The 24854-nt window shown below is 40.1% G+C and overlaps 1 protein-coding gene across 3 annotated transcripts in view; it reads left to right on the forward strand.

Moving 5' to 3' along the window:
• The window catches only part of nup93 (nucleoporin 93), a 130377-nt gene that overhangs the window by 21573 nt on the left and 83950 nt on the right, over positions 1 to 24854 (forward strand). For 2 of the 3 annotated variants that reach the window (XM_067997764.1, XM_067997766.1), the window contains exons 2-3: positions 9320 to 9517; positions 10780 to 10897. In XM_067997764.1, coding sequence (XP_067853865.1) covers positions 9339 to 9517; positions 10780 to 10897 — 297 coding nt within the window. In that variant the 5' untranslated portion in view covers positions 9320 to 9338. Of the gene's footprint in view, positions 1 to 1213; positions 1250 to 9319; positions 9518 to 10779; positions 10898 to 24854 lie in introns of those variants that run through there. The other variant, XM_067997765.1, reaches the window with a different exon arrangement.

Consider the following 24854-nt stretch of genomic DNA (forward strand, 5'->3'; position numbering starts at 1 on the left):
CCAATGCTTCTCTCAGAGCTACCTGCCAACATTACTGCGATATGCAGTTCCTATGACCTTGTCAAGCATTTTCTTTTATATGCGACTTTAAAGATGGTAAGAGATAAATTCCAACATGTCCAAAACTCTGCCACCTGTATCGCTTTTTGCACTAAGACCTATTATTCTATTCCTTGTTTACTTACATTGGGTCCCTGTCTCCCAGTGTGTTAAATGTAAAATCCCTGTCTCATCTTCAGTCCCTCCAAGGTCACGCTGCATCCTGTCGCTGTAACCTCCAACCTTGATCCCCTCACTCTTCAGTTCTCCGGCTCTGGTCTTTTTCCATCCACCCTTTCTGTTTACCCTACGATTGGTGGCAATGTTCAGCCACTTCAGTCCTATTCTTTAGAGCCCTCTCCCTAAACTCTCTACCTCCACCTATTTTTAAAAAAAAACTTTCTCAAAGCCCATCTTTTTGATTAAGCCTTTCGTCACCCCTTCTAATTTTTGTTACCGAGGCTTGATTTGTAATCTTTTTCTATTTTGTAAGCACCCTGGGAGGCTTTTTTTGCATTAAAGAGGCAGTATAAATGCAAGCTGTTGTTTGATAAATACTATTCTCTTGTAACATGCAATGATTTTAAAAAAACAGTATCAGTTCAAAGGGACTTCAGTTTAAATGAGTTGTGGGAGCCTGTTGTCTGCCATCGTCTCCTGACACTGACACAGAACTTGCCAAAAAAAAATGCACCAACCCCATTGTATTGTCCTGTATAGAGTAACAGCAACAGGAGTGTATTTCAAAGATGTAACACATTGTGGATTAAAAAGATGTTGATAAACAGTTCGAGCTTTGCTTTTGAGATTTCACCCATACCACTCAATCGCCACTACCACAATTTTCTCTGCTCTTCTGAGGGTGCTGACTCATTGGGGCACAGTTCCATGAGTGTTAGCACCTGCGACTTCACCCAAATTACCATGTTTCATGTGTGAACTTGACATTGAATGTATATTGGCTATTTGACTTTGAATTTAGTAATGACCAAACCTGATTCTGATCCTGTTTTTACCTGCCCAACTGTCCATGTGCACCTTTCCAGCAAAGGTCAGTGGATAATATTTGGATGCAGGAGTTCTGGCTGATTTTTTCTTTTTCGTTTTGTTTTCCTTTCCTAGCCCCATGTTAATTGTAGCATCTAATTATTTTCCCAGATGATATTCGGTAACTCAGCAAGGAACAGGGATTGAACCTGGAACTACACTGGTTTGTATGGCTTAGTAACATTTGGGGAGCTCTGCAACATTCAAGGTTTGGTGTCATCTGAACTCCTTAATGACTTGTAAATGACTCCAGACTAGTAGTATTCCCCTATATAATAGTAACTGCACTTCAAAGTAATTCATTGTATGTAAAGCATTTTGAGATGTTTCTGATGTGTGATAAGGCACTGTGTAAACACAAGTTCATTCTTTAGAAGTATGATTTCCATACATTTGGGTGTTGTGAAATTCAGCTACTTTTAGGAAAGAAATTGCTAAAAAACAACTTTTGTTTTCAATATTGTATTTTTCTAAGAGACCCAAACTCTTGCACTGTGTAAAAATGTTGTGAAATTACATAATGTTGATTATCAACGAGTGCGTATATTGCATTCCGAATTATCCTTTCTCTCCAAGTGCTGTATCCAATCCATTGCATTTTTTATTGGTTTAGCAATAGAACTGAATCTCATAAGTGAGATTGTTTTGGCTTTCTGTGTGTTTTTACCATTATAAAAGTGTCTGAAGGAAGGCTTTTCAGCTTTAAGTGGTTGTAAATCCATTTTACATTAATATTGTGCTTACTGGGCAACCTGATCTATAAAGCTGAGTGATAAGGTTGTATGGGTTGGAGGACACGAGATCACGAGATATGATCAGATCACAGCGGAGCTTTGAAACTATAGGCTATACCGTGAAAATGCGACCTCAGGAGATCGCGTTGCCAGGTTATATTCTGCATTTATTAAAAGGGGAGGGGGTACTCTATAACCTAATTTTTAAAAAAATCTCCATTGTAACCGCTTATTCAGAAATTCCTGTGCCATGTGTTCTGATCAAGTACTACTGCATTGTGGATTTCCTGTGCCATTGCAATTTTTTTTAAAAAGTGTAATTGTAGTTGCTTTGTATTCATACTGTAGAATTCTATTGCTGTATTGCAAAACTGGAAACACCAGATGGTAGGCAGATAACAGTGAAGGATTATCATAGGTGTTGAGCAATGGTTCTTATTAAATCAAACCTAACATTTTGAAATTACCCAGACCAAAGGACTCTGAAGCGAGGGCATAGGTTTTCTTACTGGGGTCCACGAGGGGATCCTGGTTGTCATCAGATTTCAATGTTTTTGATTTACGAGCATGTTATTTCTGTTACTGCATGCTTACAAAACTCTTTTCTGTTGTATAGAAACATAGAAAATAGGAGCAGGAGTAGGCCATTCGGCCCTTCGAGCCTGCTCCGCCATTCAATATGATCATGGCTGATCCTCTATCTCAATACCATATTCCTGCTCTCTTCCTGTACCCCTTGATGCCTTTTGTGTCTAGAAATCTATCTAGCTCCTTCTTAAACTTAGCTTCCTCAGCCTTCTGTGGTAGAGAATTCCACAGGTTCACCACCCTCTGAGTGAAGAAATTTCTCCTCATCTCAGTCCTAAATGTCCTACCCTGTATCCTGAGACTGTGACTTGTCGTTCTGGACCCCCAGCCAGGGGAAACATCCTCCCTGCATTCAGTCTGTCTAGCCCTGTCAGAATTTTATGTTTCAATGAGATCCCCTCTCATTCTTGTAAACTCAAGTGAATACAGGCCTAGTTGACCCAATCTCTCCTCATACGACAGTCCTGCCATCCCAGGAATCAGTCTGGTGAACCTTCGCTGCACTCCCTCTATGGCAAGTATATCCTTTCTTAGGTAAGGAGACCAAAATTGCACACAATACTCCAGGTGTGGTGTCACCAAGGCCCTGTATAACTGCAGTAAGACATCCTTGCTCCTATACTCAAATCCTTTTGCAATGAAGGCCAACCTACCATTTGCCTTCCTAACTGCTTGCTGCACCTGCATGTTTGCTTCAGTGACTGGTGTACAAGGACACCCAGGTCCCTTTGTACATCAACATTTCCCAATCTATCACCATTAAAATAATACTCTCTTTCTGTTTTTCCTTCCGAAGTGGATAACTTCACATTTATCCACATTATACTGCATCTGCCATGTATTTGCCCACTCACTCAACTTGTCTAAATCGCCTTGAAGCCTCTTTGCATCCTCCTCACAACTCATGATTCCACCTAGTTTTGTGTTGTCAGCAAACTTGGAAATATTACATTTGGTTCCCTCATCCAAATCATTGATCTATATTGTGAATAGCTGGGGTCCAAGCGCTGATCGCACTAGTCACTGCCTGCCACCCTGAAAAAGACCCATTTATTCCTACTCTCTGTTTCCTGTCTGTTAACCAATTTCCAATCCATGCCAGTATATTGCCCCCAATCCCATGTGCTTTAATTTTGCACAATAATCTCTTATGTGGGACTTTATCAAAGGTCTTCTGAAAATCCAAATAAACCGCATCCACTCGTTCTCCCCAGTTACATCCTCGAAAAACTCCAGTAGGTTTGTCAAACATGATTTCCCTTTCATAAATCCATGTTGACTTTGTCTAATCCCGTTGATATTTTCTAAGTGTCCTGTTATCATATCCTTTATAATAGACTCTAGCATTTTCCCTACTACTGATGTTAGGCAAACCGGTCTGTAGTTCCCTGTTTTCTCTCTCCCTCTTTTAAATAGTGGGGTTACATTTGCCACCCTCCAATCTGCAGGCGCTGTTCCATAATCTATAAAATTTTGGAAGATGACAACTAATGCATCCACTATTTCCATGGCTACCTATTTTAGTACTCTGGGATACAGATTATCAGGCCTAGGGGATTTATCGGCTTTCAGTCCCACTACTTTCTCCAGCACTTTTTTTGCCATTACTAATTTCCTTCAATTCCTCCTTCTCACTAGTCCCTTGGTTCCCTAGCATTTCTGGGAAGTTATTTGTGTCGTCTTCCGTGAAGACAGAGCCAAAGTATTTGTTTAATTATTCTGCCATTTCTTTGTTCCCCATTATATATTCTCCTGTTTCTGACTGTAAGGACCCTACATTTGTCTTCACTAATCTTTTTCTTTTTTACATACTTGTAGAAGCTTTTACATCCACTTTTATGTTCCTTGCAAGTTTACTCTCATACTCTATTTTTCCCCTCTTAATCAATCTTTTGGTCCTTTTTTTGCTGAACTCTAAACTGCTCCCAATCCTCAGGCTTGCTACTTTTTCTAGCAACTTTATATGACGACTCTTTGGATCTAATACTATCAATTTCTTTTGTTAGCCATGCGTTAGGGTTAGGGCCACTTTTCCTTTTGTGTTTTTGCGCCAGAAAGGAATGTATAATTGTTGCAATTCATGCATTCGTTCCTTAAATGTTAGCCACTGCCTATCCACCGTCATGCCTTTTAATGAAGCTTCCCAATCTATCATAGCCAACTCACTCCTCATACCTTTGTAGTTTCCTTTGTTTAGATTTAGGACCCTAGTTTTAGATTGGTCTACTTCACTTTCCATCTTCATGAAGAATTCTATCATGTCATGGTCTATTATTGTCACTCTTCCCTAAAGGACCCTGCACAACAAGATTATTAATTAACCCCTTCTCATTGCACAGTACCCAATCTAGGATGGCCTGTTCCCTGGTTGGTTCCTCAACGTACTGCTCTTAAAAAAAAAAACAACACACTCTCACTCCAGGAATTCATCCTCCACAGTATTATTGCTAATTTGGTTTGGCCAGTCTATATGCAGATTAAAGTCACCCATGATTACTGTAGTACCCTTGTTACATGCATCTCTAATTTCCTGTTTGATGCCGTCCCCTACATTACCACTACTGTTTGGGGGCCTATAGACAACTCCCACCAGTGTTTTCTGCCCCTTGGTGCTGCTTAACTCCACCCAGACTGATTCTACATCTTGATTTTCTGATCCTTTCTCACTATTGCTCTGATTTCATCCTTTACTAACAACGCCACCCCACCACCTTTTCCTTTTTGCCCATCCTTCCTAAATATCGAATACCCTTGGATAGTGAGCTCCCAGCCTTGGTCACTCTGCAGCCATGTCTCCGTAAACTCAATTATATCATATCCGTTTACATCTATTTGCGCTGTTAATTCGTCTGCCTTTTTACGAATGCTTCATGCATTCAGATACAGTGCCTTTAGATTTGTCTTTTTAACATTTTTAGACATCTTAACATTTTTTGTACTATGACCCTATTTCCCTTATTACCATTTTGTCTTACCCAGACCCGATTCGTTAGTGCATTCTTTTGTTTGTAAGCTCTGTCCCTTCCTGACACAATGTGGTTATCTTTACCCCAATCGCTTTCCTGCACTGCTTCTTTGCCTTTTCTCTTGTATAGCTGACATTGCGTTTTGGAAGTCCAGATATGTGGCTCCCAGGAATGTATTAATATTTGTGGGGGTACCTCAGGTTTGAGAAACACTAGCTATGGGGGGTCACTTAGGCTAGATATATAGATTGTGATGTTCCAATGATGTGAGCAGAGGAAATCCACACAGAATGCATCCACTAGCTAGCATTCAGTTTGAGTGTTCTTATTCACGCACACTAATTAGGATCTTTCCTGCCATTTTTAAACCTGTTCCTGTAGATTACTCTTCTCTGCCTACCAGCAGTAAAGCCAAGCAGTAGCATTTTCAAAATAAATTGTAGAGCACTTGCCCCGTACTCATGCTCCCTTTATATTTTAAATATCTGTTCTGTGTACTAGTCACAATTCACTTGAAAGTTTTGTCGAACATACTGGCTGTAACTATGCCATCTTTCACAGTGCATTGTACAAAGAAACAGCAATAGCATCCTTAGTGACACTGGAAGTTGGCAAATACAAGTAGATGGTTGGGCTTTCAACTGCTTAAGATATTTTATCCCATTCCAAAGTGGCTAATCAGTGGTTAGTTTGAAAACTTTGAACTGGTCTAAAAATTCTTTAATAGTTGTTAAAAGGAATGGTGCATAATGGCATTATTCTAGTATATTTCTTACTTTAAAGAAACATTTAGTTTTATATGAAAAAGTAAAATGAACTAGCTTGAAATGCCATATCTTGGTCACTTCACCACAAGGCATGCACCATGTGCATCCATAAGTAGGCTTCTCAACATTTTTGGTTGGTGAGTAAACTATTAACATTTTAGATGTTTTAAATTGAGGTGGAATTTATAGAGATGGTCTGCCTTTTACCTGGCCTTTTAATTGTTTTAAAATTAAAACCTCTAAATATTTTAGATCTCTAAAGATTACTATTTTAACTAGTGTTTAATGTCACAGTATAATTTTAATGAATCCAAGAATAAAGGTAGCTGCAACTTTTGTACTGCTGTTAATTTGATTGAATTATTGAATATCGTGTGTCTTTAACTATAAAGAATTTTAGTTTCCTGTAGAGAAATTTTGGCAGATGTGATTACTGAGGAACAGTGAATCATTCAGCATGAAATGTAACAATTCCAAATCCAGTGTTCAAGAATTTGAAGATGTTGCCTAGAAAACAGAGATAAATGTTCTGCCCTTGTACTAGCACAGAAGGTTCAACTTCCTAACATTTTACACAGACCCTACAAGCAGCATTACTCACGAAGGGAGGGGGAAAGATAGTACCAGATGCAATCCTTTCACATCCTTTCATCACATGCACGTTCACTAGTAGTGAAAGATGTGGAAACAATTATGTTTCTGTGACTGGAAGCGTGCATGATTCACTAATAAATTGTAGGTATCATGGTGTTATATTTAAAACGACCTTCAACTCAAGGTTCCAACAGTCTAAAAGACACCTGGGACGTTCACACAGAAATGAGACAAAAGCAAGTATACCTGGTTGTATCCTGTTCTTACATTTGAAATTTAGTGCACGTAGTTGAATCTTTGGTTTCTTATTGGTACAGATAGTAGTGTGGGACCATAGGTGTAAAGTGGAATTGTATGATACTGTTTGGGATGGGGAGTTTTCACCTTTGTATTTGCACTATAGATTTCAGTATATAGCAGTTTGGCTCAAAGGGAGTGGGAAGGATTTTAGGGGTGTTTACTCAAAGGAGCAAAGATTGCAGGCTTTTCAGATTCAGTCATGAATGCTGGGGAAAAAAAAACTTCAAGATGGTTATGTGTTTTAGCCTATCGACAAAATTCAATTGCAATTAATATCATGTTCATGGTACCAAACGATAACTGCTAAAATTCCTTCTGGCTTGAATATCACCAAATTTTAAAAGCATTGAAAATAAATCAATTTTGTTTTTTTATTAAAAGGGTGATATTAAATGATAGCTGTTATGGGCAAGAATACATTATGCACTAAAGAATACTGGTAACTTGTGACTGTGACTTGTCAGACTTTTCAATTGGAATAAGTTCCCATGTTCTGCATCAAGGCATTCACTATCTTCTAAATGTCTAATTAGCCTTATTTAAGTGTTCTGAACTGGAAATGAAGTGTGGACAATGTTTTATTATTTTATACACCACTGTAATATGTACACTGGTGACATCCAGCTCTACCTCTCCCAACTCTTCCACTACCTTCGTGTTAGGCTGCTTGTCCAACATCCTGTCTTGGATGAGCCACAATTTCCTCCAATTAAATATTGGGAAGACTGAAGCTATTGTCTCAAACTCTGTATCCATGCCACTGATTCTACCCCCTCCCCGGCTGTCGCAGACTGAAACTCTTCAAAATCTGTGTCCTATTTGATCCCGAGCTTAGCTTCTGACCACCTATCATCTCCAAAGACTGCCTACTTCCACCTCGGTGACATCACCTGCCTCCACCCTACCTCACCATATCTCTAGACTTGATTGACTATTCCAATGATCTCCTGGCTGGCCTCTCATCCTCTACACTCCATAAACTTGAGCTCATCCAAAACTCTCCTGCCCATATCCTATCCTGTACCAAGTCCCGCTCACCCATTGCCCTTTATCCTCGAGGGCCTACAACAACAACAGCTTGCATTTATATCGTGCCTTAACGTAGTAAAACGTCCCAAGGCACTTCACTGGAGCGATTTTCAAACAAAATTTGACACTGAGCCACATGAGATATTAGGACAGGTGAGCAAAAGCTTGGTTAATAGAGGTATGTTTTAAGGGAGGAGAGAGCAGTAAAGAGGCAGAGAGAATTAGGGAGGGCATTCCAGAGCTTAAGGCCTCGGCAGCTGATGGCATGACCGCCAATGATGGAGCGATTAAAATCGGGGATGTGCAAGAGGCAAGAATTGGAAGAGCACAAAGATCTCGGAGGGTTGTAGGGCTGGAGGATGTTACAGAGATAGGGTGGGGTGAGGCCAGCGAGGGATTTGAAAACAAGGATGAGAATTTTAAAATTATGGCGTTCCCTGACCCGGAGCCAATGTAGGTCAGCGAGCACAGGGGTGATGGGTGAATGGGACTTGGTGTGAGTTAGGATACGTGTAGCAGAGTTTTGGATGAGCTCAAGTTTATGGAGGGTGGAAGATGGGAGACCGGCCAGAAGAGCATTGGAATAGCCAAGTCTTTTTTTTTATTCATTCATGGGATGTGGACGTTGCTGGCAAGGCCAGCATTTATTGCCCTTGAGAAGGTGATGGTGAGCTTCCGCTGCAGTCCGTGCGGTCTAGAAGTAACAAAGGCATGGATGAGGGTTTCAGCAGCAGACGAGCTGAGGCAGGGGCAGAGACGGGCAATGTTGCGGAGGCGGAAGAAGGCGGTCTTGGTGATGGAGTGGATGTGTGGTCAGAAGCCCATTTCCAATGCCTCCAATTTAAAATTCTGAATTTCATGTTTAACTCCATCTCTGTAATCTCTTTCAGCTCTACAACTCCTCTTCCACCCACCCCCCCCCCGCCCCCTCACCCTAAAACCCTCCTTTCTTCTCTCTTTGGCCTCTTGTGCAACCTCCCTTGCTTCACCAACCATAGGCGTTAGTGCCTCCAACCACCGAGGCTCCCTCCCTAAAACCCTCTTCCTCTTCACATACCTCTTCAAGGCCCTCTTTAAAACCCACCTCTTTGAAGCTTTTGGTTAAGCTCGGTGCCCATTTTTTTGATTGTCTCTGAAGTACCTTCGGATGTTTTTCTATATTAAAGGTATTATATAAATGTGTGTAAGCTGCCGCTCAATACATAGTAACATGAGTGAATGCTCTGGAATGTCTAATTTTGGTTTCTTCCCGCAGAATCTGTGTAGTATTTATTATGGACATGGAAGGTTTTGGAGAGCTGCTGCAGCAGGCTGAGCAGCTTGCAGCAGAGACTGAAGGTGTTTCTGAGCTTCCACACGTGGAAAGAAACCTGCAGGAGATTCAGCAGGCTGGGGAGGTCTTACGATCCAGGACCTTGACTCGCACATCACAGGAGACAGCAGATGTCAAGGCGTGAGTTTAAAGGCTAAGTTTCATTAGGAATATCACGCTTGAATGTAATTCTTACTGTAGTTTAATGGTTATTGCCTTGATAGTGTTTTAACAATGATATTTCACCACTTTGTTGTAAAATCGTCTGTTTGTACTTCTATTCCTTCTCAATACAAACTGAAGCAGCACTCCACTTCACCAACCACAGGTGTCAGTGCCTCCAGCCACCTAGTCATTTATATAAAATATAACTAGTGGATCTCCTGTGGTACTCATGGTAAGCCAGATGATATGCTCTTTTTATGAGGACAGAATGTTATGCCATTTAATGAACAATTCATTATTTTGCTGCTAAGGTGGAGACATGTGCCTTTAAGGCTACTAAGTCTAAATGTTAAGTAAATGCCATCCCTGATCAATTAAGAGTTTAACTTTGTTTAGCAAGGGAAATTTGCAGATTGGAAGGTACTTATTAATGGCCAGACGCCAGGTCAGTGATGGGCCTCCTTTCTCTCTGATTTGTATCTGTATGATTGTGTGATGGATGCATGAGAGATGCAAGACTGTGTGTATGATTTTTGTGCTAGGTGTGAGGAAACTACATGAACAGGACTTTTAGTATGAATTAAATTGGGAGAAAGTCCTAACTTCAGTAGCTGACATGGGGTTTTGTGGAAATCCTTGGGTTCATTGTACCAAAAGTGCACATTATGAAACAAATATTTGGACACTAAATTTCAATTTTAGATGAAGCATTATTATCGTTGTTTATCTTGTATATACCTTTGCCTAGCTTTTAAAAATAACCTGTTTTTCCACCCTGGGTTGCCTGTGCCATGTGACATTCTGTTGCTCAGATGGCAACAGGCATCCCATGCCTTGGTTTCTGTCAGTGTTGCTCTGTAATCAGTCATCGAGGCGCAAATGAGAACAGTCTTCATTTAGCTTCTGCTGTGAGTACGGCTGAAATTGAGATGGCATGGCTACATGCTAACATTCTTCATGTTGTGTTGGCACTGTTTTAGCAAAACACACTATCATCTGCCTTTATTCTGTTGACAACATGTAATGAGCCACTTGTAACACGTATGTGCTCTTTGCTTCCATGTTTGATTAGAAAAGAATTTTTGTATCTAATGGAACTTAAACTTGTTACAGCTTAATTGTCAATGCCTAAAGCTAGTCCTGGTCCTGAGAATGTAAAGATGCAGTAACTGTTGATTTGGAAACTGTGAATGTTGAGTTTGCCTTTTGTTCCCCCCCCCCTCTTTTTCTTTAAATAGGTCCATTCTGCTAAGTTCTAAAGGGTTAGACATATCTCACATCTCTCAGCGATTGGAAAGCCTGAGTGCAGCTACAACCTTTGAGCCCCTTGAGCCAGTGAAGGACACTGATATACAGGTAAATGGAATTCTGCTGGCGTGCCTTCTTGGGTAAACGGGATGTAACTGAATCCATCAACGTTTAAAATTGTTGCAAAGTAAACCCATTTCATTATACTTGGGCGAGAAGAACACATGTAATATATAATACAAAAATAAAATTCTTTCCCTACTTCTCACTTCAGGGCTGTTACAGTCTGCTGTGATTATCAAAGTGCCTCTGATTGTTTGGAACAATGTCATCAGTTTTACCTCTCCTGCTGTGGTGGAAAATCTCACTAATGTTTTGTCATTTCATCTGTTTCATCAGGCTGAGTACTAATAAAAACTTCAACTCATAAACAAGCTCAGGTTTTGGGCAGCCCTGGGACTCTGATGTATGCCTGTTTTGATTGAGGAGCAACAAGTTCAGTCATTTGAGATTTCACCACTTGAGAATACAAATTTATTCAATAGAATACAGATTTACTCAATAGAATACAAATTTTGCACATTTTTCGTTTTCTTCAACTAACAGTTTTGTGAAAACTGTAATTCAGAGATGCCGCTTTTGCTTTAATGCAAAAGGTTTGCTGTCGTTACAAAGCAGTAATCTGAATGAAAAGTTCAGATAATGTTTAAAAATTACAAAAATTCTGTCTTAGAACTTTATCTGCCATTTTTATAATGTACAGCTCTTTTTTATGGGCAATTTTATTCAGATTTTGGTCCATTTTTGAAGGTATTAATTGCCAGACTAGCTAATTCGTGTTGATGACACTTGCATAGGAGAACCAAGGTTATAGCATCTTTGCTACACAATCATCAAAGTAACTCTAGTATATAAGAAAGTAATTTGTCTGTACAGTGATCAAGAATTCTTGTGCTCCAGAAAAACATGGGATAAGGTTGAATCGTAGAATTTTACAGCACAGGATGAGGCCATTCGGCCGCATTGAACCTGTCCTGACTCAGAGCAATTTACCGAGTCCCATTCTCCATACCCATTTCAATTTTTCTTTTTCAAATATTTATCCGGTTCCCTTTTGAAAGCTATTACAGATTCTGCTCCCACCACTGTTTCTGTTGGGGCATTCCATGTCTTAACAACCTTCTGAATAAAAATAAAATCTTCATACTTCTCCCTTCATTCTTTTGGTGACAAATTTACGATCTTGAGTTACCAACTCACAAACCAGTGTTAAGGTGCCCAAAACGGGATACACTTTAACTGTGCTTTCACCAACAAAAATGATCTAACAAAAAGAAAACAACAAAATAAAGCCAAACTGATGGGATATTTACCACGATGCATAATGTATTATAAATAAAAAATGGTGAGTGGTCACAATATTCTAATAGTATCGTGCCTGTAGGTGATGGAAATAATTTACTTAATTGTAAAGACTATTAATGTTATCTGACCACTGATGAACTCCTGCTAAACTGCATTTTTGAACTTCTACTGATAGCCATGGATCTTGGCAAGATGCACTCAACCACCACTCTCACCCACCCAAACCTCTCCTGATGGCCATAATGCACTTCTCTTGATGACCGTCACTCTTTGGCTTGGTGGCTTTCTTGAACTCTGGCCCGATGGCCTGCTGCAGTAATTTAGTGATGACAAACCACGCATTAGTGGCCCCTTCATACCCTTTCCTCCTCCCAACCCCCCCTTAGCCGTGAAAATCTCTTGAATCTGGGGCAAATGCCCTGCTTATACTTCTGTGCGTAAATGCGCCAATGTAGATGGCTCCACAACTCTTTGGCCCATTGGCTTACCTGAGCTCCAACTGATGGCCTGTCGCAGCATTTAGTATATGCCCCCTGCCCACCATGTGTCACCTTTGTAAGTGGCACCCCAACCCCCTAGCCAGCAAACTACATTTTTTGAAAGTGCACATGCACTCTCCCACTGAGTTGGTCCAATTATCCCACCACCCATCCTTTTAACAGCGCTTGACCTGAATACTGCACTTGGTTTTTGTTCTCCATGTGCAAAGCCAAGGTAGGTCAACTAGTAATCTAAAATTATGCAAAGCTTTAAAAAAATTACATAATAAAATGAGGTTTAAGAATTTTTTCAATGTTGTTCACTTGTGATGTAAACGTTGAGGCTTAATCAGCGTTGTTTAAAAGCTAGCTGGTCAGATTTCTCAACCAGGAGGAAATGAATGGTTATAGGTTTGGATATAGGCTGAGAGTGTGATAGATGAGTTCTGAGTAATACAGATGGAAAATCTAAAGTAGTTGTGCAGAACAGATTACAAAATGAAATGCAGCATTGGTCCGTAGAATAGGGTTTTAATGGTGCAAATTGGATAGACCAAAAGGACTGTCCTTATTTCTAAATTACTTCTGTTCTCATGCTCCAATACTTTCAAGTGGAGCATGTATTGTGCAGAGGTTTTCATCCATTTCCTTGCCATGGATATTTACAAACTTTGCCAACAATTAGATGCTGTTACCATAATCAGTATATACTGGTAGATAGCTATGTAAAGAAAGAAAGAACTCGCACTTATTTGGCATGCTTCATGTCCTCGGGACATCCTAAATCACTTCACAACCAATAAATTACTTTTGAAGTGAAGTTAAACGTGGCAGCCAATGTTTAAATAAAAAGCTATCCTATTTCCAGTTATGCTTTTTCTATCACACTAATCCTGAATCTTAGTGCTCTTGATATGTAGGATTTGTCATTATGAAAGATGCAGAGGGTCAATCTGTTAAACCCGAGCGCAGTTATAATTTATAAAACAAATACAATTGCAAAGTTATGGCAATATAATATACTGTAAATAATTCAGCAAAAAAAAATCTAGATTTGAAGGATACTTTAGACTAATGGTTTTATAACTTTAAAGGTTTTTTTTGCAAAACCCTTGTGTAATCTTTGTACTTGATCTATAAAGTCTTTCATTTCTGATGGCTCATTCGAGAGACATTTTGTTCCCTTTATTGCGCTGTTTAGAAGTAGAATCTAAACCTCGTCTATCACAAGTATAAGGCAGCACTATTTCTTTCATGACAAAAGTAGGTGTAACTCTTCATTAGAACTGCAAAACAATAAAAGATCAACAGCGTTTAAAAGGGAACAGAAAGGGAATGGAGAGGGAAAAAAAATACGCATACCCGAGAGAGGCATTATGCATGGGATGATCTGTAAAGAGCTTAAAAGGGAAACAGGAGATGGTTAAATGGCTAAAGAGCTATTCATGAGACGATAGGAAAACGCATTTTAAAAAAAAAATTAGTCAGAGAACGTGTGAATATCTGGAGCAATGAGGGTAAGGCAGATCTGAAACCGAAGCAGGAAAAGTTGGCAAATCAGAACAGAATGCAGCAGCCTGAGAAGAAGTAAAAAGCACACCAGCGCAGTGTTCCAATCGAGGGTTGCCACTAAAGTGCTAACCTGCTGCTCTCTCTCCCCTCCCCCCCTCCCTTTTACTAATTTTGGCTTTTTAAAGCACACTTACTCAATTTTATCTTTGCAGCTTTACAAATAGCTTTGCAGTGAGAGTGAGCAGTATTGGGAAGAATTTCACCACAAATCTAGATTATGCTGCTGGTTCTTGTTCACTGTTCGTTTTAATGAATGTTATCATAACAAATTAAAAAAGAAGTTGAGTTGGAAAAGCAAGAAGCCACAAAAGTAATATCAGATGACTCCTGTGTTCAGACAGAGAAGCTGAAAAGAGCAAAGTGGTGCCCTTAGAAACCGGACTGGTTAAAAGCTACCACCGTTTAAATATTTCCGCTGGCGGTTGTACGTGATAACTTCAGAATAGGAAGGCCCTCAAGGAACTGATACTTACAAATGCAAAAGTTTTGTCATTATCATTGACACTCCGGTTTTTCCCCCCAAAACAGTGCATTTCAATTTTAAAATTTGGACTGTAATAACGTGGAAAAAATTATTAAGTAAAACACTATTAATACAGTACACTAATTTTAATTTTGTTCTAATTCTATTTTTATTTAGAAGTGCTTTCAGTCACTGGTGAGAGATTGTTCATGCGTGCCAGTTTCTTATATTTAGGGCTACCTTGACTGTGATAGAGTCATGGTATTGTCACTTTTTTTTTATTCGTTCACTGGATGTGGGCGTCGCTGGCGAGGCCAGCATTTATTGCCCATCCCTAATTGCCCTCGAGAAGGTGGTGGTGAGCCGCCGCCTTGAACCGCTGAAGTCCGTGTGGTGACGGTTCTCCCACAGTGCTGTTAGGAAGGGAGTTCCAGGATTTTGACCCAGCGACAATGAAGTAACGGCGATATATTTCCAAGTCGGAATGGTGTGTGACTTGGAGGGGAATGTGCAGGTGGTGTTGTTCCCATGTGCCTGCTGCCCTTGTCCTTCTAGGTGATAGAGGTCGCGGGTTTGGGAGGTGCTGTCGAAGAAGCCTTGGCGAGTTGCTTCAGTGCATCCTGTGGATGGTGCACACTGCAGCCACAGTGCGCCGGTGGAGGAGGGAGTGAATGTTTAGGGTGGTGGATGGGGTGCCAATCAAGCAGGCTGCTTTGTCCTGGATGGTGTTGAGCTTCTTGAGTATTGTTGGAGCTGCACTCATCCAGGCAAGTGGAGAGTATTCCATCGCACTCCTGACTTGTGCCTTGTAGGTGATGGAAAGTCAGAAGTTGAGTCACTTGCAGCAGAATACCCAGCCTCTGACCTGCTCTTGTAGCCACAGTATTTATGTGGCTGGTCCAGTTGTTGTATCCAGTGCACTCAGCCGTTTCTTGATATCACGTGGAGTGGAGTGAATCGAATTGGCTGAAGACTGGCTTCTGTGATGGTGGGGATATTGGGAGGAGGCAGAGATGGATTATCCACTCGGCACTTCTGACGGAAGATGAAGTAGAATGAAGCTCCTGTTTGGTTTTCCATCACTATTATCGTGGGAGCAGAATACGGCTCCTCGTGTGCTGCAATAATAATGACTACACTCCGGCGATGCTAACTGTACTCCAATGAAAGGCCACATCCTCCTCTGCCTGGGCATTGTGCTTCGGTGAAAAGGCACCATATTCTGCTCCCAATTGCACTGTACTCTGGTGAAAAGGCACCGTACTCTGCTTCTGCTGGTGCTCCACTAATGATTATACCAACATGGGGTCATTTCATTCCATTATTGGACATGGATCCATTTGGTTTTGCCAGTTTATTTCATTGAGATGTAATTATACATCATACATAGTACACGATAACTAAAACTAATTTTAACTAGACTCTACACTCTTCCATACCAGATTGTTAATTATAACGGTAAATAATTGTAATGTGTATAAGTGCAAGTCTTTCTTTTAAAAGTTTCAATAAATGAAACACACTGTTTAATTAAGATATGTTATTGACAGTATTTTCGTTCCTGTATTATGTGATATCATTTGACAGGTTAACCTGACAGTCCTAAGAGCAGTTTTTTATTTTGGGGGAAAAGTTGTATGGTTGGCGGACGATGGTTCGACAGCAATAAACAATGACAACGTATGACCCTCCTGGAAAAGCTTTCTAGCTTTTGCAATCTATAACTCTTTTTGGCTCCGCAGCTTCTGAGGTGAGCTGTTTCCAGTTATAATCAAATTCCATTGATTAAAATTTTGCAGCAGTCATCTGTTTAAAATGTTATTGCCATTTTAGATTACTGGGGATACATTTCTCTGCTGTTTCTAAATGGGGTGTTGTAGTTTTATCTATGTTTAATCTTTGAATACGCTTAGTGTGGTTTGTTTCAATTTTTCTTTTCTGTACAATACGATATTGATACCCAGCTGTGATTTGAATTGATTCAACATTTCATTGTGGTCTTGTAACTCTGATTTTAGTTGGAGCTCTGCTGAAAATTCAAAACAATTTTCATGTGGCACCTCGATCATTCTGGTGATAATGTTCCAACTATTCCAACCAGAGGGCTGGCAGTTTGAAGTCTGTTTTGATTGGCATAATTATCATTGGATGAGCTTCATCTGTTCTTGATTAGCCAGTTAGAGTGAACAGTAGTTGAGTGATTCTTCCGGAGGATGGGGGGGATGGGGGCGCGGCGGTGGTGGTGATGTGGAGGAGGAGGAGGAGGAGGAGGAGGAGGAAGGAAAATCCTGGCAGAAATGTACTTTGAATCAGCTGATCACATTGCAACCAGTAGTGTTAAGAAACTTGAACTCAAGTAATTTCAAGTTACTGGCTGAAGGAAGAAGTGTGGGAATGGCAAGTGGCTTGAAATAGAGTGTGCTAAAATCTACATGCTTAAAGCATGTGGGAGGGAGAGTATATTCAGTATGAAATACTCCCCACCCATTTACTTATTCTCTCCCTGCATCCTCTGTTAGAACATCTGAATGTCACCCACATTAGTCTTTCCTCTGGCATAAAAAGGCACTCCCCAGAGGTGAAGCCATGGTTCTCTTTTTCCCTTGGCAAATAAATGTACAATTCTTGTACTTTGCAAGACTGCAACTCAAAGTGCATTTCTGCCAGGAGTTGCCTTCCTCCTCCTCCTCACCCATCCTCCGTAAAAATCACCTCAGCTACAGTTTACTCTAACTGGCTAATCAAGGTGGGAGGAGGCTCGTGTGGAGCATAATCACCGGCATGGCCCAGTTGGGCTGAGTGGCCTTTTTTTGTGCTGTACATTCTATGTAATTCTATGCATGCTTTGTTTATTAGTAAAAGCTAGTGTATCCCGATTTTCTGAAAGGAACGCTTAAAAATGTACAGTGTTCATTTTTTTAAAGAAAATCTTTTTGCTTACAAACAAAAGTGATACCATCAACCTCATCAAAATGTTTCATGGACTCACTCAAGTTCAATGTTGCAACCAAAATATCAGTCTTTTTCTGTTTGGTAGGAAAACTGCAAACAATTTTCTATGAAGACAGTGTTCCTTCACCTGATGCCTCCCCACCCCCTCTCTATTATAGATATTTCAGACCAGACATGACATTTGGAGATTGCAGATCTTGCTTATTAGACAACATTACTCACACTTATGCTGCAGAACTGCTTACGGGAAGCATTTGCAGTGTCTACCTCCTGGTGAAACTGTCTGTTTTATAATTAAGAATGGTTTCACGAACACAGGTCGAGAAATGGATGTCTCTGGCAATTTAAGAAAAACATGAGCTGTCTGATTGCCTCCCATTTCATTTTTTTTATTACAATTGAAGTGTTTTTTAAAAAAAGATATTGTGCTATTTGAACACATCGTCTAGGCTGATACTTTAGTGCTGCATTTTTGCAGAATTTCCTTTTTCGGGTGAGACAATAAACCAAGGCCCTGTTGACCTTTTTAGATAAGGTCAAATCAGTGAAAAATAGTAAAAGGTTAAAATTAGGGGCACTTTATCTGAATGCATGAAGTATTTGTAACAAGATACATGAATTAATGGCATAAATAGCAATAAATTGGTTTGATCTAGTAGCTATTACTAAGACGTCATTGCAAGGTGACCAAGGTTGGGAACTAAATATTCTAGGGTACTTGACTTTTCGAAAAGACAGACAAAATGGAAAAGAGGCGAGGGGGTAGCCCTGATAAAGGATGACATAAAGACAGTAGTGAGCAAGGATCTTGGCTCGGCACATCAGGAAGTAGAATCAGTATGGGTGGACATAAGAAATAACAGGCAGAAAACACTGGTGGGAGTAGTTTATAAGGCCCTAACAGTTCTACTATTGGACAGAGTATTAATCAAGAAATTGTAACAAAGGTAACGCTTTAATCTTCATATAGTCTGGGCATATCAAATTGGTAAAAGTAGTTCGGAGGATGAATTCATGGAATGCATTCGAGACAGTTTCCTAGAACAGTACGTCGTGGAACCAACCAGGGAACAGGCTATTTTAGATCTTGTATTGTGTAATGAGAGGATTAATTAATAATCTCATACTAAGGGATCCTCTGGGGCAGAGTGATCATAATATGATAGAATTTCATGTTGAGTTCGAGAGTGATGCACTTAAGTCTGAAACTAGAGTCTTAAACATAAACAAAGCCAATTACATAGGTATGAGGGGCTAGTTGGCTCAGGTTGATTGGGAAATTAGATTTAAAAGATGTGACTAGATAAGCAATGGTGAACATTTAAACAAATATTTCATATTCCTCAATATATATAGTCCATAGAGGAATAAAAACTCCACGGGAAAAGTGATCCATCCGTGGCTAACTAAAGACGTTAAGGATAGTATTAGATTAAAAGAAGAGGCTTATAATTTTGCAAAGAAGAGTAGTAAGCCTGAGGATTGGGAGAGTTTTAAAATCAGCAAAGGATAACCAAAAAATTGATAGAGGGAGAAAATAGAATGAGAGTAAACTAGCAAGAAATATAAAAACAGATTGTAAGAGCTTCTACAAGTATATAAAAAGGAAGAGAGTAGAGAAAGTAAACGTGGGTCCCTTAGAGGCTGAGACAGGAAAAATTATAATGGAGAATAAGGAAATGGCAGAGGCGTTAAACAAATATTTTGTACCTGTCTTCACAGTAGAAGACACAAAATAAATACCAGAAATAGTGGGGAACCAAGAGTCTAATGAGAGGGACTTAAAGTAATTAATATTATTAAAGAAAAAGTACTGGAGAAATTAATGGGACTAAAAGCCGACAAATCCCCTGGTCCTGATGACTGACATCCTAGGGTTCGAAAAGAGGTGGCTGCAGAGATAGTGGATGCATTGGTTTTGATTTTCCAAAATTCCCTCTATTCTTAAACGGTCCCAGTGGATTGGAAGGTAGCAAATGTAACACCACTATTCAAGAAAGAAAGGAGGGAGAGAGAAAACAGGGAACTACAAGCCAGTTAGCCTGACATTAGTCATCGAGAACATGCTGGAATCTATTATTAAGGGCATAGTAACGGGGCACTTAGAAAATCATAATTTGATTAGGCTGAGTTAACATGGTTTTATGAAAAGGAAATAGTATTTGACACATTCATTAGTTTTTGAAGATGTAAGTAACAGGGTAGATAAAGGGGAACCAGTGGATGTAGTGTATTTGGATTTTCAAAAGGCATTCAATAAGGTGCCACACAAAAGATTGTTACCCAAGATATGGGTTCATGAGGTTAGGGGTAATATATTAGCATGGATAGAGGATTGGTTAACGGACAGAAAACAGATAAACGGGTCATTTTCAGGTTGGCCAGTTGTAACTAGTGGGGTGCCAAAAGGATCAGTGCTTGGGCCTCAGCTAATTACGATCTATATTAATGACTTAGATGAGGGGACCGAGTGTAACGTATCCAAGTTGGCAGACGATACAAAGCTAGGTGGGAAGGTAAGCTGTGAGGAGGACACAGTCTTCAAAGGGATATAGACAGGTTAAGTGAGTGGGCAAGAAAGTGGCAGAGTATAATGTAGAGAAATGTGAGGTTATTCACTTTGGAAGGAAGAATAGAAAACAGTTTCTCACCATTTAAATAATATTCTATTAAATGTTGGTGTCCTATTACAAGAAGCACAAGAAGTTAGCATGCAGGTACAGCAAGCAATTAGGAAGGCAAATGGTATGTTGGCCTTTATTGCAAGGGGATTGGCGTACAAGAGTAAGGAAGTCTTGCTACAGGGCTTTGGTGAGACCACACCTGGATACACTTGCCTTAGAGGTGGTGCAACGAAGGTTCACTAGATTGATTCCTGGGATGAAGGGGTTGTCCTACAAGGTGCAATTGAGAAGAATGGGCCTATATTCTCTGGAGTTTAGAAGAATGAGAGGTGATCTCATTGAAACATAAATGATTCTAAAGGGCTTGATAGGGTAGATGCTGCTTCCCCTGGCTGGAGAGGCTAAAACTAGGAGGCATAGTCTCAGTATAAGGGGTCTGCCATTTAGGACTGAGATGAGGAGAAATTTTTTCACTCAGCGTTGTGAATCTTTGGAATTCTGTACCCCAGAGGGCTGTGGATACTCAGTTATTGAGTATATTCAAGACTGAGATCGATAGATTTTTTTTTGAATCTAGAAGAATCGAGGGATATGGAGATCGGGCAGGAAAGTGGAGTTGAGGTCGAAGATCAGCCATGATCTTATTGAATGGCAGAGCAGGCTCGAGGAGCCGTATGGTCTACTCCTGCTCCAATTTCATATGTTCTTATGACATAAAAGATTCCATGGCTCTCTTCGAAGTTGCAATGGGAGTTCAACTGTGTGCTGACCAGCATTCATCCCTGAGCTACTACCATCAAAAACAGATTATCTGGCCATTCATTTTAATTTGCTGTTTGTAGGATTGTGCTGTGTGCAAATTGGCTGCCATGTTTGTCTACATTACAATGATGACTACACTTCAAAAGTAGATTAATTTGCTGTGAGGTGTTTAGGGATATCTGAGGATGCAATAAGGTGAGTTTGTTCTTGTAATAAGTTTGAAATTTATGAATAAAATGGATGAGTTTGTTGTATGCGATGCTCTATTTGGTCTGGCTAAGAAATGGCAGTATTTACTCAACTGAGGTACTTAACTTAGTGATGGGCAAGCTTGAAACTCCCATTCTAATGCTTTTGTGATGTTGAGAATGGAGTATTCCACCACTTGAGATTCCCAACCATTCCATAGAACAAGTTTTTAGAAACCTGTCAACACTTTAAGGTATTGTCAAGATGACTGCTGGTAGACAAGAAGTGGTTCAATGGATTTAAATGAAAAGGCATGTTTTGCACTTCAGCGAACCAGACAGACATATTTAGTTGCAAAATCAAAACTTGTTTTAACATACAGGAATAATAAAACTTGTATTTGCCAAGTTTGGATTTAGTGATGCTGAACAAGTAGTCAACTGCAACATGGCACTGCCTACAATGTACAGGATGATGAAAACAAACAAAAATCTGAAGAGATTATATATTGTCACAGTACATCTTCTAGAAAGAATTGTTGCTGTTCATTTAATTGTATTATGGGGCCTCAGAATCGCATCACTATATACAAGTAAAAGTAATCAATTAAGCAAATTCTTTCTTTTGCATAACTGCCTATTTGAGAGAAAAGATGAGCAGAAAAGCATTGCACCCCATTCTAACTATTCATTAGTGTTAATTAGAACCTCATTCCAAGGGCACAGAGGTGACTATTGACATAGACTTCCATTGTATTTTTCCTCTTTCCATTTCCTGCCAATTTTCTCCTCTTCCCTCTTCTCATCACTGTGTTGAATCCTATATGATTCCATGGGTGCGTCTCATCCTCCAGTATCTTGCTGAAGAAGACATTTCATGTGTGAGCCTTGATGGTGAGTTTTGACGGAATACTCCAGCATGGCAGGCATCACAGTCAAAATTGATCCTGACCTCATCACATGCAATTTCAGGAGGGGCCACTGGATAGCTTTCAGGAGCAAAGGCCTTAATCCTTACCCTTGTCGTCTGAAGGGTGGATTTCTCCAATCCTTTCTTGCTGGCCCCCCAGTTCCATTCTTCTTAAACTACGGGGGTAATTTTAACCTAATCTGCCTGGCAGGAAACAAACTGGATCAGAACGGCTGCCCGCTTCTCACCCCACCCGATTTTATTTTCCATTGGAAGTCCATGGAAAGTGAAATCAGGCGGGGTGTAAAATGGGTGGCCGATCCGATCCTGTCTGTTTACTGCTGGGCGGGTTAGGTTAAAATTGCCCCCTACAACTCATCCAGAGGGCTGTAGGCCCATGTTCTTGTGAACAGTAAGGCAAACATTCCGATCGCCCGCTATTCTTACCAAGGCGCTCTGTGCATCAGAGAATTAACTTTTAAGTTCCTGATCCTCCCTCAAATCCCTTCCTGACCATGTCTCTCCCTGCCTTTGTGGCCTCCAGCCATATGTACCTTTGTGCACCCTCCTTTATAAATAAGGAGCACTATGGAAATGTACATCATAGATGTTTCAGTTATAGACCTTTCATCAGAACTGGAAGCAAAGTAAGTGGCTTAATAGGACTGAAGACAATAACAGCAAGTGTCTTTTATATTGGCTTCTATCCCAAAGAAGCTCTTAATGGATTTAATAGTCTGTGTATAGGTTTCCAAAAACTTGAAGAGGTGAAAAAGTGCTAAATAACATGAAGATAACGTCATTTGGCATTAGAAAGATGGAGGGAGGTAAACAGGTTCAAAATGAAGGGCAATTAAATGGATGGTGGATGGGAGAAACAGGAATTTACTGTAAGTGGAATTTCAATGCAGAGTTGCATCTAAACAGGTTACATAGAGAAAGTGAGGACTTTCAGGAAGCTTACCAATTGATGGATACTGTGTATCAGATTTGCAGAGCAGTGTAACTTATCTTTGTATATTAAATACTGCAGTTGGGCAAAAACATTACATATTCGTATGTCGTCTATTGAGCCTATTGATCACTCAAACCCACACACTGCATTTTCTCTGTTGCATTGGCAGACAGAAACCCCAATTCCATTATCTTGTAATCCCCGTTAAAGATAATGATACTTATCAAAATAATGAGGCTTGTGCAAAATGTTTACATTTAAGCCCATTTGCTGTGTATGTTCAGTCTTTTTGGGAGTGGAACAACCGTGATCTGAGCTGAAGATGGTATTTTACTGCGGGGTTATCAGTGGTTTGAAATTATAAGGCTAATTGCTGTCAGTCCCAGACGCAGTAACTCCCACAACCTCTCTTCTGAGGAACTATATTTAGCTTCTGCTGAAATAAGGCATTCTAAAACACAATGTGTATTTAGTCCCTGCTGAGGTTTTTAGTGCCCTCCCAGCTTCCACCTCTGCTAATAGCCAATTGCTGAGAAAATTTGATGTGGATATATGAAGATTTTACCATGTGATTTGTTTTAGTTTTGTGGAGTAGATTTACTCTTTATTTTAAAAAGTATCTTGGGTTTGGATTTTAAAAATATTTAAGCAGTAATTTACTCTCTTTTTGAGGGTACATTACCATTCAATGAGGGCAGTTATCCTCCTTTGTTCCTTCCCAGGTATAGATTGGGCAATCTGTGGGTAGTGCAGTGGTTATGTGACTGCACTAGTAATCCAGAGAATGAGTTCAAATCCCACCATGGCAGTTTGAGAATTTGAATTCAGTTTAGAAAATCTGGAAATAAAAAAAAGCTGATATCAGTAATAGTGACCGATTTTTGAAGCTATCGGATTGTCGTAAAAACCCAACTGGTTCAGCAAGGAAAGAAAATCTGCCAGCCTTACCTGGTATGGCCTATATGAGGCTTCAGTTCCACACTAATATGGTTGACCCTTAACTCCCCTCTGAGGTGGCCTAGCATGCCACTCAGTTATCACCATCTTCTTGGGGCAACCAGGGATGAGCAATAAATGCTGGCCTTGCCTGCGGCACCCACATCTTGAGTGTTTTTTTTTAAAGAAGATAATTTCTTGAGGTAAGATGCCCAAAACTGCACACAGTCCTCCAGATAGGGTCTGACCAAGGCTCTGCCCAACTGAAGCATCATTTCCTTACCTTTGTATTCCAAACTCCTTTAGTCCGTTAGCATTTTTGATTGCTTTTTGCAGCTGTGCACTGGCATTTAGTGATTTGTGGACATGGACACCTAAATTCCTTTTGCTCCTCCATAGCTCATAGTCTCTCACCCTTCACAAAATAGTCTAAATTGTCTTTTTTGGATCCAAGTGGATGACCTCACACTTCCCCACAATTCCCACATTATTGAACTCCACTTGCCATAGTTTTGCGCACTCACTTAGTCTGTCTATGTCCCTTTGTAACTTCCTGCTCCCATCGACACAACTTACTGTGCCTGCTAACAATGCCATCTGCAAATTTGGATTATACAACTCTCTTCCTTCATCCAAGTCATTAATATATATGGGGAAAAGCTAAGGCCTCAGTACAGATCTTTGGGACACACCACTTGTCACATTCCATCAATCAGAGAATGTTCCATTTATCCCCTACTCTCTGTCTGCTCCCTCCCAACCAAGATTAGCTCCAATTCCATGCGTTTTCATTTTTGATATCTTGTGCGGAACCTCATTGCATGCTTTCTAAAAGTCCATGTAGATAATATTTATAGGC

This window comes from Heptranchias perlo, chromosome 16 (assembly GCF_035084215.1).
Source record: "Heptranchias perlo isolate sHepPer1 chromosome 16, sHepPer1.hap1, whole genome shotgun sequence".
In the NCBI taxonomy this organism is placed as follows: domain Eukaryota; kingdom Metazoa; phylum Chordata; class Chondrichthyes; order Hexanchiformes; family Hexanchidae; genus Heptranchias; species Heptranchias perlo.